This window comes from Stigmatopora argus, chromosome 7, assembly GCF_051989625.1.
Source record: "Stigmatopora argus isolate UIUO_Sarg chromosome 7, RoL_Sarg_1.0, whole genome shotgun sequence".
NCBI lineage: Eukaryota > Metazoa > Chordata > Actinopteri > Syngnathiformes > Syngnathidae > Stigmatopora > Stigmatopora argus.
The window spans coordinates 19,215,058-19,228,821 of record NC_135393.1 but is presented as its reverse complement, the minus strand read 5'-3'; the positions used below and the strand labels follow the sequence as shown (position 1 = coordinate 19,228,821).

The 13,764-nt window shown below is 42.9% G+C and overlaps 3 protein-coding genes across 5 annotated transcripts; 1 reads left to right on the top strand and 2 right to left on the bottom strand.

Moving 5' to 3' along the window:
- Positions 1-190: 190 nt before the first annotated feature.
- On the bottom strand, positions 191-1,270 carry med28 (mediator complex subunit 28). Its single transcript, XM_077605448.1, has 4 exons — positions 1,029-1,270; positions 829-895; positions 629-741; positions 191-526 (listed from the first exon to the last, which is right to left on the bottom strand). Exons 1-4 carry the CDS (start codon positions 1,185-1,187, stop codon positions 317-319), a joined length of 549 nt encoding a protein of 182 aa, XP_077461574.1. The 5' UTR covers positions 1,188-1,270; the 3' UTR covers positions 191-316.
- Positions 1,271-1,701: 431 nt separating this feature from the next.
- lap3 (leucine aminopeptidase 3) lies at positions 1,702-4,733 on the bottom strand. Its single transcript, XM_077604485.1, has 12 exons — positions 4,271-4,733; positions 4,079-4,194; positions 3,945-3,999; positions 3,513-3,778; positions 3,195-3,359; positions 2,968-3,126; positions 2,730-2,854; positions 2,555-2,643; positions 2,364-2,466; positions 2,206-2,285; positions 1,970-2,082; positions 1,702-1,904 (listed from the first exon to the last, which is right to left on the bottom strand). Exons 1-12 carry the CDS (start codon positions 4,364-4,366, stop codon positions 1,718-1,720), a joined length of 1,554 nt encoding a protein of 517 aa, XP_077460611.1. The 5' UTR covers positions 4,367-4,733; the 3' UTR covers positions 1,702-1,717.
- On the top strand, positions 4,496-13,721 carry LOC144077045 (arfaptin-1-like). Of its 3 annotated transcripts, none has more exons than XM_077604489.1 (9): positions 4,496-4,542; positions 6,134-6,417; positions 7,891-7,983; positions 8,683-8,755; positions 9,709-9,821; positions 10,339-10,560; positions 10,638-10,795; positions 11,230-11,404; positions 12,004-13,721. In XM_077604489.1, the coding sequence occupies exons 2-9, from the start codon at positions 6,136-6,138 to the stop codon at positions 12,157-12,159; spliced, it is 1,272 nt and encodes a 423-aa protein (XP_077460615.1). In that variant the 5' UTR covers positions 4,496-4,542; positions 6,134-6,135; the 3' UTR covers positions 12,160-13,721. The 3 variants fall into 3 exon arrangements, with proteins under 3 accessions (XP_077460615.1, XP_077460616.1, XP_077460614.1); XM_077604490.1 differs by lacking the exon at positions 4,496-4,542 and adding an exon at positions 4,570-5,030 and having other exon boundaries at positions 9,712-9,821; XM_077604488.1 differs by lacking the exon at positions 4,496-4,542 and adding an exon at positions 4,571-5,030.
- Positions 13,722-13,764: the final 43 nt, after the last annotated feature.

Sequence of the window (13,764 nt, the reverse complement as noted above, 5' to 3'; positions counted from 1 at the left end):
TAAGATGCGTACTTAGGAGTTCATTTTAAAATTGATGCATTAACTTTGATGGGAAGGGATGCAGGAATAACTTCAAGGCAAGAGGTAGTGAGCAGGAATTGAACCTACTTAAACAAAAACTGACTGGAAATAAAGAAGTGACCCAGGAATGTTGCAAACTCAATTAGAAATACTCCAAATTCAAGAAAAGATGAGTAACAAAATAACATTTTTATTTCAATGAGTTTGTCATGAGAAAACATCCAGTCCAATTGAAGGGAAAGTCCTTGAGTGCCATGCCGGCCTTCCACGGCAAGGCACGGCTCGGTCCGCTAGGCTAGTTGGGCTTTAGCGGGGCTGGAGGCAAGTTGGCTGAAGCCTGCTCCAGGAAGGCCAGAGGTCCGGGTGGGGGGAGCTCGCTGGCCTTCCGATGCTGCTGCTGCACGCTGACTTCGTCCAGGACTTGCTGCCACGTGTGCAGCTTGGACAGGTGCTTCTGCACCAGCAGCTCCTTCCTCTGGAGCTCGTTGCGCAACTCCGACACATCCTAAACGCGCAAAAACAAAAGTGTTGTGATCAATCGATCGATGCCAAGACCTCCCAATCCAATCGGGTCGGACGTCTATCGGCGTCAATGGCAGTCAATTACCTCCTTGACAACCTGTTCCGGCTTCTGAACTGACAACTGAAGCCTCTTTTGCAGGAAGAAACACTCCGTCTGCCGGGCCACGTCCAGAAACTTCTGGATGCACTGGTCCACACCTTAATCGCAAAAAAATATGCCTTTTTTCCCACGGGAATGTCCGTAAATAGTCCACTATTCCAGGCAAAACAATGCCGTTGACTGACCTGTTCGGATCTCCTCCTGGTCAGTCCCGTTCACGTAGTCTTGGCTTACCAACGAGGCGAAACAAGCCTAGATGACAGTAGATTTGGAAAAATATATTTAAAAAAATGTTTAAATCAAAGTCGAGTGGATAATAATAATAATAATAATAGAGAGAGAGAGAGACAGACATTAGCATTCAATGCTAACCATCGCCCCCTACCTCGAACGAAGCCTCCAATTCGTCCACCAGCGTGTTGCTTCCCTGGCTCCGGTTCGCCGGACCGGGAAACCCCGGCTGGACCGGGGCGCTCGTGCCCGGGACGGTGTGGACGGTCTGCGGCTGCTGGCCGGGGAACATACCGCTCATGGAAGAAGCCATCGGCGGCGGACGGCGAAAAATACTTCCGGGGTTTTCTTCTTCTACTACTACTGTGGAACGGGAGTTTGCTATCTCCAAAGGTATGTCCACCTGCTGGTCGCCTGTGATTACTGCGTTGACTTTCGGTCTTAATTTGACACAATCGTGTATCAGTGCTATAGCCAGGAAGAGATGATGAAATTGATTCGTTTTATTAATTTATAAATGTAATTCACAGTCCAATTGACAATGAATAGACATGGAATCCGTCGGACTTTTGTTTTTTCCCGTGAAATGAAATTTTATCATTGGCAGACTTTTGATCCAAAATGAACATTAATTTGCTGCCATACCTCCCACTTTAAATGGATTGGGCATACATTGCTGTCAATGGGAGCCAGTGAATAAAGAGCAGATGCTTTGACATGACAAATCGGTGGAGATATAAGCTAGTTATGACTTAATTTTCATGTCAATGCATTCATTGGCTGATGGCCTCTGCCATGAATAGTAATACATTAAAAATAACAATGAGTTTTAGAGCAAGTGCTTTATTTGTTGTACGCCAAGGCGGCGGCGAATTCCACCAGGGTGCGTGTGGGCCTTCCCGACATGCCCTTCTTCAAGTAAGGGATTTCGTCCTTGTTGCTCATCACTCCCGCGATGTCCAGATGAGCCCAGTGAGGCGCCGTGACAAACTCCCTCAGGAACGCCGCTGCCGTGCAAGCGCCGCCGGACCTAGCGACCGACAAATGGCACCCGTGAGAAGTGACTTTTTGCCGATTTAGGACATTTCTACGTACCGGCTGTACTTCCCGATGTTGTTGAGGTCGGCCAGCTGGCAGTCCGTCACCTGTCTGGTGTAGTGCTGGAAGAGCGGCATCCGCCACACGCGGTCGCCCGTCACCACGCTGGCCTACGCGTACAAACCAGCAAGTTTTGTCAACGTTGCAGTTTTAAATAGTACAAGATAGATATTTGTTTTCTGTCAAACACCAATGGACAATGAAAATGACGGTTCTGCGCCGAGGCGCCGGACCTTGTGCAGTTGCTCCCACAGCCAATCAGAGTTGGTGAAGACTCCGGTTGCCGCCGAGCCCAGCGCCACGTCCATGGCGCCTTGGAAAAGAGAACGAGGCCGTCGTCGTTAAGTCACTCGCTGGACGTCGTGGATTCCCTCGCGAGAGTCGCTCGCACCTGTTAGCGTAGCCACGTTGACGACCGCCCTGGGCTTGAAGGTGTGCGCGTAGCACAGCGCGTCAGCCAGGATCAGCCGTCCCTCCGCGTCCGTGTTGTCCACCTAAAACAGGGACACATCGGCGCTCGACGGGGCACTCCTGAACTCGCTGGTAACTGTGATCGTCTGTTGGACATCATGCTCCGCCCACCTGAATGGTTTTGCCGTTCTTGGCCGTGACCACGTCCCCCGGCTTGGTGGCCTTCCCGCTGGGCATATTCTCGCAAAGTGGAGCCAAGCCTGCCCCCAAAGCCAAAATGTAAAAAAAAACCAGGACGTTTTTTAGCATTTTAAAAGATGGAAGTGAGTGAGTGAGTGGGCGTCACCGATGATGTTAAGGGGCAGGTTCAGGGCCGCCGCCGTGACGACGGCGGCGCACACGGTGGCGGCTCCACCCATGTCGGCCCGCATCATGTCCATGGAAGCCGACGGCTTCAGAGAAATACCGCCGCTGAAAAAGACATCCAGACCTTTTGAAGTGGGCGGGACGCCAAGTTCATTTGCTGCAGATGGATTGGACGTCTTCTAATGACAAATTATATATACATGCGGTGAGATGTCTACCTGTCGAAGGTGATGCCCTTGCCGACCAGAAGCAGCGGTGCATCGGCGCTGTCGGGGGAACCCTTGTAGTGCAGCTCCAAGAAGACAGGGGGCTCCTCTGAGCCTTTGGACACGCTGAGAAAGGCACCCATTCCTTGTTCCTCGATCCACGCCTGAGATCTAAGAAGAAGAAAAAAATAGAAGCAGCTCTAAAAGGAAAAGAAAGTAGAGAAAATTCAGTAACCTACCTCTTTTGAACCAGGACCCGGTCGCCATATTGCGTCAGCCTCTCCTCAATGGTCTTGGCGAAAGCGCTGGGAGTGATGTGATTGGCTGGGGCTTCCATGAGGAGGCGGGCCAGGTTTTGACCTTCGGCATATTGCACTCCTTTCTCCCACGCTGCCGCTTCGACACTAAACGCAACCACACACGTTGCAAAGTGGAATAAGAAATGACTGTACTTCATTTTAATGTCAATACATTGACTTTGATGGGAACGTCGCCTTAGGGCGGCCATGTTGGCGATGAGAGGTCAGATGTACCCGTTTTGCACCATTTCCCAGTACCTGTCGTGAGGAAGCACGGTGACTTTGGCCTTTTTCTTGGATTTCAGGCAGTCGTAGTAAAAGAGGCCCAGCAAGGCGCCCTCGGCCGCCGCCTGCGGGTCTCCGCAACCGTCCACCTCAACGTGGGTGAGCTCCAGGTCCCGAAGAACCTGGCAACCGGCCGACACGGCTTCCCGGATGTTCTCCTTGACCAGGTCCCAGTTCTCCGCCCCGCACACGCCGGCCGCTGGGTCATCCAGACCCACCACCGCTACGCACGGGAAATCCTGGAACACCAGCGAGTCATGACTTTGGTTGCGAACGTCCAATCCGTGTGGACCTTCCCAGTCCAAACGGGTTGGACTTTTAGCTCAGTCAAAGGCAGCTAATGCATTGACAGGTAATTGCAGATATGGCATTTTGCTATTATATCTATTTAATCTAATTCCCCACCTTGTGGACGCCGTAGAACACCCTGCTTTTGCCTTTCTTCAGAGATGGTCCAGAGCTGCACAGATCCATTGTGACATTAGCTAAATGATGAATAAATAATGATCCAACATCATTTGTGTGTGTGCACAACAAACATTTTTAGTAGTTCGGAGAGTTTGCCGGAGACTTTGTGGTCAAAAACCTCGGCTGCCTTCGTGAAACGTTGGCTGCTCTCCTCTCCCTTCTTCTCGAAGACTCCAAGCACCAAACCCTGTCGACCAAAAAAATGAGCTAAATTCATCCAAAGCGCACGTTTTCGGAAAGACGACAAGAGTCTGTGAACTGACTTTTCTTTCCATTTGGAGACTTGGCGAGGAACAAAACGTCCGGCAGCAATTCGATCGCAAAACTGGCAACACGGCAGCTCTCCTTAAAAGGAACATATTAGATATCTCAGTCTAATTTGAGGGCAAAGTACAAAGTTCTAGCAGTATACTGCGTTAAAGGTCGCGCGCATGATGAACTCGAAGCGATACCGGGAACCCATCGGCCGGCGCTTGTTTTGTGACCTCATCAACGAGCGACTATGCCAACTCGCAAGGTGTTTTGTTTTTAAACAGTACGTATATCAAAAGAAGGCCCTCATTATAAAACTAACTATACATTACTTAAAATGATTGCCACGGTTATTTTTAACACGTATTTTGTTTTCAATTTATTTGCAAATTTAATTTAAAGTATAGTTTGTCGTCAACTGCAACGTTACTTAAAACCAGTATTACGCGCCGTGTCATTCTTTTCCCGCCAAACTCCACTGACTTCATTTAACTTTATGTTGGAAGATTCCAAGTTGCAAACAGTGGGTTTTAACAGCAGGGGGAGAGCGCAGACACGGAGGCAACAAATAGTTTACGGCGTGGCGCCCCTCTGCGGCTGATGACTTTTTCCGGAGTCCGAAGTTCCGTCCAACAGCGCGAAAAAACACCATTAGTAATTGGCATTTTTGTACTCAAAAGACCCCGACTGCTCTTCCACGGACGTCCGAAACCCGGTTTAGGACTTTGGTACAATTTGCTAAAGTTAGCCACGACTGTCGTCACTAGACAGGTACGGTCAACAACTTATTTATTTTTTAAACTCTCACTCGCTCCTTTCCTTTTCTTGTGTAAACGTGGCGAAACCATTACTTTTCGGTTCTAACGGGTGCTAAAGGAAGACTTTTGCTTAGCTCGTTTGCTAACCAGTTAGCTAAGACAGCTAGCAAGCGACGTCAAAAGAGCACAGTTTACACTGTGGTCATCAATAATATCGATTTTTTTTTATAAATGAATGTAGTATATGGTCGCCATAGGACAAGGAGATGGATGAGATTTTATGTTGGCAACTTTCTCTACGAATGTTACACGTCAGCGAAATTGTGGCAACATCACGACCTAAAAAAGATTTAAAATGACAACGAAAAGTTTTGTTTAATGTGGCTTATATTTTGGATTGTAAAATAGGAAGAGAGCGTTGACATTTAATTTCCGAAATAGCTATTCGAAATTGGAATATTTTTGGGGAGGAGAAAAAGAAGCAAAATAATAAAATACAATTCTAAACATCACGCAAAACAAATGTTTCAAGCGTAGTTTAAAATAATAAAGTTCAGGCGGATTGTATTTCACACTTCCTTTTCAAAGTGACTTCCTGCTCTAGTTACTACTTCCTGTTGAGTAAAAATCTTGACTATTTACTTTGCGCATATTGACATATTTAACTCTCTGTTCGGCATTGTCGGCGATGGCCGTCCAATCATTTTAAAGTGGGAAGTCTGACACTGAATGAATGAACGTTCAGAGGAAATATTCTCCTTTCAAAAAAATATTGGCAAATGTATAACAAATCATTTTTTAAATATTCGCTGATTCTATTTTTCATTTATATTTAATTCCTCAAGAGTGTTTTAAAATGTAATTTTCCAAATCTAATATGAAAAATAGATTGTTTCAAGGAAAGTGAAGTATTTTATGATTTTTCACACATTGTATTATAAAAAAATTTTTAAAAAGTGAAGACTGTATTTTTAGTTATTTAAAAAAGAAAGAATAAATACATATTTACAATACTCAAATTTTGTTTTAATTTAATTAAAAAAAAAAAAAATTCCTCTCTTTAAAATAAATAATCTAAATATTATTTAAAATTTATAAAAATGTCTCTTTTTTCAGGCATGTCTGAGAGCAGCCTCGGCATGGAACCGGGCAAGAGCTCCAGTGAGGACCCTCGCACGGAACCCGATGAGAACGTGCGCGACGGGGGCCCCTCGCCGCTCCCTGACGCCTTGGACAGCGCGTCGGAGAACAAAATGATGTATGACGTGGAAATAGAAAGCGTGGAAGATAAATCGCTAAGCGGCGACGAGGACGTACGCTTCGACGAAGACGTAGAAAATGGCGAAAGCCACTCTGAGAACGCAGCGGAGGAACGCGGGAACGATGGCACGCTCGCCAAGGTGACGTTTAGTCCAAATCCATCTCGTCTGCGAGGATTTTTATTCGTACGCCCGCCCTCCTAGTCAAAATGATTGGACGTCGAGCGCTGTCAATGGCAGGAAAATTAGGGTTGTCAGAACTTCTTGGCTAATCGATAAGTGTTTGTATATTTTGACTATGTCAAAATGTTCAAAATCTCTTATTATTCATTATTATTATTTATTATTACATTTTATATTAAATCTAATTAAAAATATAATTTATTTACATTAAATCAAACTTGATAAAAAATACATTTTATTTACATTAAATTAAACTTAATAAAAATACATTTTATTTACAATAAATTAAACTTAATAAAAATGCATTTTATTTATATTTAATTAAATTAAAAAAGTGGAAATCAATATGTCTTTATTTGTATTTATTTTATTATAGCAAAAAAAATCAGATTTTTGGAGTACACATTCTATTTTAATTGCATTTTATTTGAGCAAAAAACATGAACTGGTTGCACTTCTTCAGTCAATAAGTCCAAACGTAAATGCTGATTTAATAGAAGGAAAGTTGTTGATGTGATTCTTTAGTTTCAACCTTGAAAATTTTAATTTGACAACGTTACCGTTTGCTCGGTGCAAAGACAAGTCCATTTTAGAGAAAGTCTGATTCGTCTATCACCGTCGATGACAGAGAATGAGTTAAAAGCGACTTTACGAGGAGGTTATGGCAGTACGGGAGGTCATCTTATCTCCGGCTTCACTTTCGGAGGCGCTTCATTTGAAGCGGGTGTCAAATAGCCTTCAAGTATTTATGCCTCGGTCCCATGACACCACCAGGAAAGTTTTTGTCCCGTAGGCGACTGTCTTATCACTCTGGAGTTGTGGACTTTTACAGTAATCCCTCGATTATTGCAACTTCACTACTTTGTGATTTTTTTTCTGCTATTAATTATTTATGTATGTTTTTTTACTTCAGTGCTGAGTCCTAGTAGCAAGAGTGGCTTCCGCTTACGAGTTTCAGTGTGGATTTTTACATTTTTATGAACACAAAATAAATAAATAAAATATATATACTCTTGCTACTAGGACTCAGCACTGAAGTAAAAAAAAAAAAGTAAAAACAATGACAAAATTTTATTATTTGTTACCAAGCAGAATTTGTCAATTGTTTTCCAATGACTTTTAGTTAGTTTTCTCCACATTCTCTTGCTCTTTTTTTTTTTCCAATGATTGGTGGCCATCTTGGTAAGGGCAATAACCGCTGTTTTGTACAGTGGGGTGTGTGTTGGCGGCCATCTTGATAAGGGCACCAGCTGGTTGGAACCTAAAAAGTCATTTAAGTGTTAGAATCTGTGCAACGCTACTGCGTACTTAAAAAAAAATGTTTTCACAATGTTTTACTGACATCGCTGACGAGTGACTTTTCGCATCGAGCATATCCAAGCGTCCTCAAGATGGCAGGCTTCAGCTCACGAGCATCCCCTTTGATTACAGGAGGACGCCACGGTTGAGGAATTCTCCAAGAGCCGTGACGTGACCAGCAACGGAGACCTGGACGGGACCCCGGAGGAAGGCGTCTTTGGCGAGGTGAGGCCAACTCCAGTTTCCAGTTAGTAGTATTTCAATCAACAGGAAGTTACCCGAAATTGAAGCTAAATCAACAGGAAGTGACCCAAAAATGAACCTGAATCAACAGGAATTGACTCAAAATTGAACCTAAAAAAACCTAAAAATATATTTATTTGGGAATGTTTCAAGTTGTAAATGTCCTGTCGTTTTAGACCAGGAAGTGTTGGCGACAATCTATACCACATGTGTCAAAGTGGCGGCCCGGGGGCCAAATCTGGCCCGCCGCATCATTTTGTGTGGCCCGGGAAAGTACATCATGAGTGCCGACTTTCTGTTTTAGGATCAAATTAAAATGAAGAGTATAGATGTATATTAAATTTCCTGATTTTCCCCCTTTTAAATCAATAATTGTCATTTTTTAAATCCATTTTTTCTGTGTTTTTAGTTCAAAAATTATTTTGTAAAATCTAAAAATATATTTTAAAAAAGCGAAAATAAACATTGTTTTATATCTATAAAAAACGGAATATTCAGGGATTTTAATCCAGTTCTTTTAATCCATTTATTAAAAAAAAATCTAAATATTATATCTAAAATGGTCCGGCCCACATGAAATCGAGTTGACGTTAACACGGCCCGCGAACCTACCCGAGTCTGACACTATACTATCGACTACAACAGCAAACAATGACGGATTGTTTTTTTTCCCCCCCGTAGGATCCCTCCCCCGGGTTGGCGGCCATTACGGAGCCTCGGCTCCCTTCCCCGTCGGAAGTCGTCGTCCAATCAGGTCGGTGCTACGGCGGTCCAGCCTTGACATAACTGATGAAAAAGAGTATAGCGAGTCTTGTGCGCATATAAGCCGTACCCTTGATTCGGTCCCCATTTTTCTGAATTACAAATACGGCTTGTATGCGAGAAAATACGGTAATTAAAGGTGCAATTTGTAAGAACTCTGCCTGAGAATAGTCGTAGTAGTAAAATGATTGAAGCCCAACACTTCCCCAATATGACTTTGTCCGTATTCCTCATTTGGTACGCGTGAAGCGAATAGAGGAAAAGTCGCTCTCCTCTCCTTTTGTTTTTCATTTTGCTTCTCCTGTTGGAAATGCAAATGTAGAGGCAGGTTGCCATGGCTGCCGTGGCTGCTTTGAGCACCTGTACCGGCCGCAGAGGCTTTGCTAATTACAAACAAACTCCCCATCGTGCAAAAAAAACCCAACAACTCTTCATTCTGGCTTTACTCATGCTCTGCTCCGTTCAAAGTCAGTGTCAAATCATTAGCCGTTAATGGCGTCGATAGACCGCCCCTACGTCAGCCCTTTAAAAAAGAAAATAAACAATTTAATCAACCCATAAGTGGGAAGATATTCTGTTTTCAGTTCACTTTTTTTTTTACTTTTGACGTTTAGTCTACCTAAAGCTATCTGGAGCAAAGCATTTACTTCGTTGCAAGCAACCATATAATAATAATATGAAACTAAGTTTAATAGTAAAGAAAAGCATATTCTTCATTGGAAGCAAATATATAATAATGTGGAACTAATAATCCTAACAGTTTCGAATGCATTTTTAAAAATATTTATTATTTAATAGGCAAACAATGAAACATTCTGTTCTATTTTTTTAAAACAAAAACGTTTCCTGACTGTGTTTTAATTTACTTGATTATTTTTCCTTTTCATTTTTTTCTTTAACATTTCCGCCGCCAACAAACGTTGGTCCGTAACGGTTGGCAAACAGAAGCCGGCAAAGGGCAGACGGCAAGTGGAGCCCTGGTTTTGTCCGAAGACCTCAAGAGCCCCACCATGGAGAAACTGGACCTGGTCAGGAAGTGGAGCATCAACACTTATAAAGTAAGTCATCGCACAATCACCAAGACTTGCTATATTTCTCTCAGAAACGGGATATTCCCCCCTATATTTCAATTCAACAAATACATTTTGGGAATAAATCAAGAAATACTTGAGATTTAAGTTAATATTGTAAGCCAAAGAAGAGGCTTCAAATCACAATTACTGCATTTTCTCGCATATTTGCCGTATTTGTTGCAAAAATAATGTGACTGAATCGAGGGTACAGCTTATATGCGCATAAAAAGACGACATACACGAAACGGCATGTTGATAGAGACGGAACGCCATAACGCAAGACAATGCAGTAATTATTTCAAAATAGAGAAAAGATGAACGGATAAAACGCCAACCCAAATTTATTTTGACGTCCATGAAAGACATTCATCTTCAGTCATGGTGTCATAACAAAATGCAAATGATGACATGAGAACAAATGAAATAGTGTAACAAGCAAGTGGGCTGAAGAAATTGTTAGCGGCCGGATTTGTGAACGCGGCGCCGCCCGCCGGTTTTCCAGTGCACGCGGCAGATCCTGTCGGAGAGGCTGGGCCGCGGCTCCAAGACGGTGGACCTGGACCTGGAGGGCCGGATCGAGGTGCTCCGCGACAACAAGCGCAAGTACCAGAACCTGATCAAGCTGGCCCAGACGCTGGCCGCCCAGCTGGCGCCCGTCTTGCGCACGCAGAAGCAGCTGGGCGACGCCTTCGCCGACCTCAGCCTCAAGACGCCCGAGCTCCACGTGGGTCGATAAACTCACAGACCTTCTCCCTCTTCAAACCAGCGTCCGCTAGCGATATACCACTTTTTTCCCCTCAGGAGGAGTTTGCGTTCAACGCCAACACCCAAAAACTCCTGTCGAAAAACGGCGAGACGCTTCTCAGCGCCATCAACTTCTTCATCGACAGCGTCAACACCCTGGTGGACAAAACCATCGAGGACACCATCGTCAACATTAAGCAATACGAGCTTGCCAGGTGAGCCCTGACATTTTCCTGCTCTTTATTTTGCGCCACTTCTTATTCATGTGCGGTCGATTGGTCGCCGGTCTTTTGGTCGCTGGTCTTTTAGTCGCCTGGACCGCGACAACGGGCGACCAAAAGACCGGTGACCAAAAGACCGGCGTCAAAACAAGGTAAAACAAGACGGTCTACGCATGAATCAAAGCCAACAATGGCCATGAGCAGTTTCACTGAGCCGACGTGTGAGTGTAGAAGAAAGAGTTTGTATCTACATGCGTTGTCCCTTTAAGAAGTGACGTCAGTTCAGTCAGGGTCTTAACAACAAGTTCTCCAACAAAAAACAATAAAAGTCCGATGTTGATGTTTTAGCCTGGTTTATTTTCAAGTTAAAAATGTTAGCGGGGAGCCAAGGGGATTTGCACTAGCGCTCTTCTTCCCGCCCACGCCAGGGTGGAGTACGACGCGTACCGCACGGATCTGGAGGAGCTGAACCTGGGTCCGCGCGACGCCACCACGCTGCCCAAGATGGAGCAGGCGCAGCAGCTGTACCAGACGCACCGCGACAAGTACCAGAAGATGCGCGACGACGTCTCCGTCAAGCTCAAGTTCCTGGAGGAGAACAAGGTCTGTAGACCAAAACCATCGTCATCAACATTCACGGGTCTATTCACGCATTTTCGAGTCTATCTTGGTTCAATTCCGATTTGGATTGGATAACTTTATTCATCCCGTATTCGGGAAATTTCGTTGTCACAGTAGCAAGAGGGGGAGAATACAGACACAGAAAAAGACACACTAGACATAAATAAATAGGTCATAAGTAAGTTAATAAATAAATAAATACATGAATAAATGAGCGTGTTGCTGAAATAAATATATATATACACACACACATATACACATAATTATACACATGCATATACACATGCATATACACATGCATATACACATACATATACACATACCTGTACATACACATACATATATACACATACCTGTACATACACATACATATATACATATACGTGTACATACACACATATATACACATACATATATACACATACATATATACACATACATACATACACATATATTAGCACATATATACATACATGCACATAGATGTACATGCATGCATACGGTAGGTCTTAACACTCAGCCATTTGTTTTGTTAAAGAGCCTGACAGCTGATGATGTTGTTTTGTGTCCGTCCACTTTAGGTGAAGGTGTTGCACAAGCAGCTGATGCTGTTCCACAACGCCGTGGCCGCCTACTACTCGGGCAACCAGCATCAGCTGGCGAAAACTCTGGAGGACTTCCACATCAAGTTGAAAGCGGGCGGCGGCCAGCGGCCATCTTGGCTGGAGGAGCACTGAGGGAAGCAAATGTCTTCAGGCGTTCTGCCATTGGGTAGGACTGGACGGTTTGGCCAAAATTGACTGGGCGTGATTCGCGACTCCCGGGGATGGGAGACACAAAAAATCTCGACACTACAATCTTTAAAAAAAATAATAATAACGATGCACTTTGACGCCTTTTGACAAATCCTGAACGCTTCGGCGCCTTTGACGCCCCAATTGACGTTTGACAAATTGACATTGAGCATTGAAGGAATACATCAAAAATACAACATATAGAAAAAAAAATACGGGTCAAATTTAGAAAATTCTAAAGCTGAAATAAATAAATAAATAAATAAATAAATAAATAAATAAAGTTACCTTTTTATCATTTTCAGAAATAAAAAGGGGGATAGTTGAATAGACTCCATTTTTGGGAAGAAAAAAAAGAAACACAGTTTTTCATAAATTTTCAATGTTCTTGTTTTTTGTCATCCTTAAAAAAAAATCTAGGATTTTTAAATGATATTTAATTTCCTTTCTATACTATATAATTCAATCTTTTCATTATTTTATATACAAGTGGACCACCCCCCCCACCCCATTGCTTGTTAATGTATATTTGTTGGATTTAAATTCCGGCATGAAGGGCTTTAGAAAACTGCATTTAAAAAAATAACGGGTCTTTTCATAAGCAGCGTTATGATTGTTGGAAGCTACAATTGACATTCATCTTTATTTTTTTGGGTACATTCCATATTTGTCTCACAATTTCAACTGACTTTTCCTATATCGATAAAATCAATGTTTTGTCTGCCGTTGACGGCAATAAATGTCCAGTGGTCGGGGGCCATATTGGTCGGGGCAATCTAAGATGGCCGCCGGTCACGAACGCCGCTACCTCCGACATCTAGTTCTATCAATTTCATGTCTACGTTCTAATTTGTTTGCGTCTATAAAACAAACAACTGCTTTCACATATTTTTTTTTAACAAAATGTGCCTTAAATTAGCTTCCCTTTCTGTGCTACATGCTAACAGCCTCCCACTAAAGACCACTTTATGTCGAACGTTAAAATAAAAGCGCTCCGATATACAAACTACTCCTTTTCCTTTAAAATGTACATTGCATGAAGAATGTGTTTAAAGTATAAATAAAATGTTTTTAATCATTTTTCTTTTGTTTTGAAAGACTAGCTTCTTCCTCCACTTAAGGCTGCTAGCACTTTATACTAGCTTTAACATTTAAGGGGGGAATAAAAAGTCTATTTTTGAAAAGCCAGTGTATCAGACTCTCCTATTTATGACAGTTTCTCATTTGTTCAATTTTCTACCGCTGACAACTTTTTGTAGTTTGCGACTGTGACACTCCTTTAAAACATTAAAAAAGCTCTATATATTTGTAGTTTTACCAGATTAGCACATTTTTCTCGGAACATCCGTAGAATGAGATGTGCGTGTCATTTTTTTGTATCACAATCAAAACCAATAAAGGAAACCCTGTTGTTTTGAATATTTGAAAAAAAAATCTAAATATTTTAATCTAAATGTGTGCACTTGTGCAATTTGTTTGGGAAAATAAACATTTGTTTTCTTTGACTGCTCTCTGCCTATCTTTCCTTGCTTTGTTTCTAATTTCAGG

Bases quoted from the DNA above. Each gene is read 5' to 3' on its own strand.
- med28 (XM_077605448.1), bottom strand. From the start codon at position 1,187: ATGGCTTCTTCCATGAGCGGTATGTTCCCCGGCCAGCAGCCGCAGACC. The intron at 896-1,028 runs GTAGGGGGCGAT...ACTGTCATCTAG, and splicing joins AATTGGAGGCTTCGTTCGAG to GCTTGTTTCGCCTCGTTGGT. The intron at 527-628 runs GTAATTGACTGC...TTGCGCGTTTAG, and splicing joins CGGAACAGGTTGTCAAGGAG to GATGTGTCGGAGTTGCGCAA.
- lap3 (XM_077604485.1), bottom strand. From the start codon at position 4,366: ATGTTCCTTTTAAGGAGAGCTGCCGTGTTGCCAGTTTTGCGATCGAAT. The intron at 3,360-3,512 runs GTACTGGGAAAT...GGTTGCGTTTAG, and splicing joins ACCGTGCTTCCTCACGACAG to TGTCGAAGCGGCAGCGTGGG. The intron at 2,855-2,967 runs GTAGACATCTCA...TGTCTTTTTCAG, and splicing joins AAGGGCATCACCTTCGACAG to CGGCGGTATTTCTCTGAAGC.
- LOC144077045 (XM_077604489.1), top strand. From the start codon at position 6,136: ATGTCTGAGAGCAGCCTCGGCATGGAACCGGGCAAGAGCTCCAGTGAG. The intron at 6,418-7,890 runs GTGACGTTTAGT...CTTTGATTACAG, and splicing joins ACGATGGCACGCTCGCCAAG to GAGGACGCCACGGTTGAGGA. The intron at 10,796-11,229 runs GTGAGCCCTGAC...CGCCCACGCCAG, and splicing joins AAGCAATACGAGCTTGCCAG to GGTGGAGTACGACGCGTACC.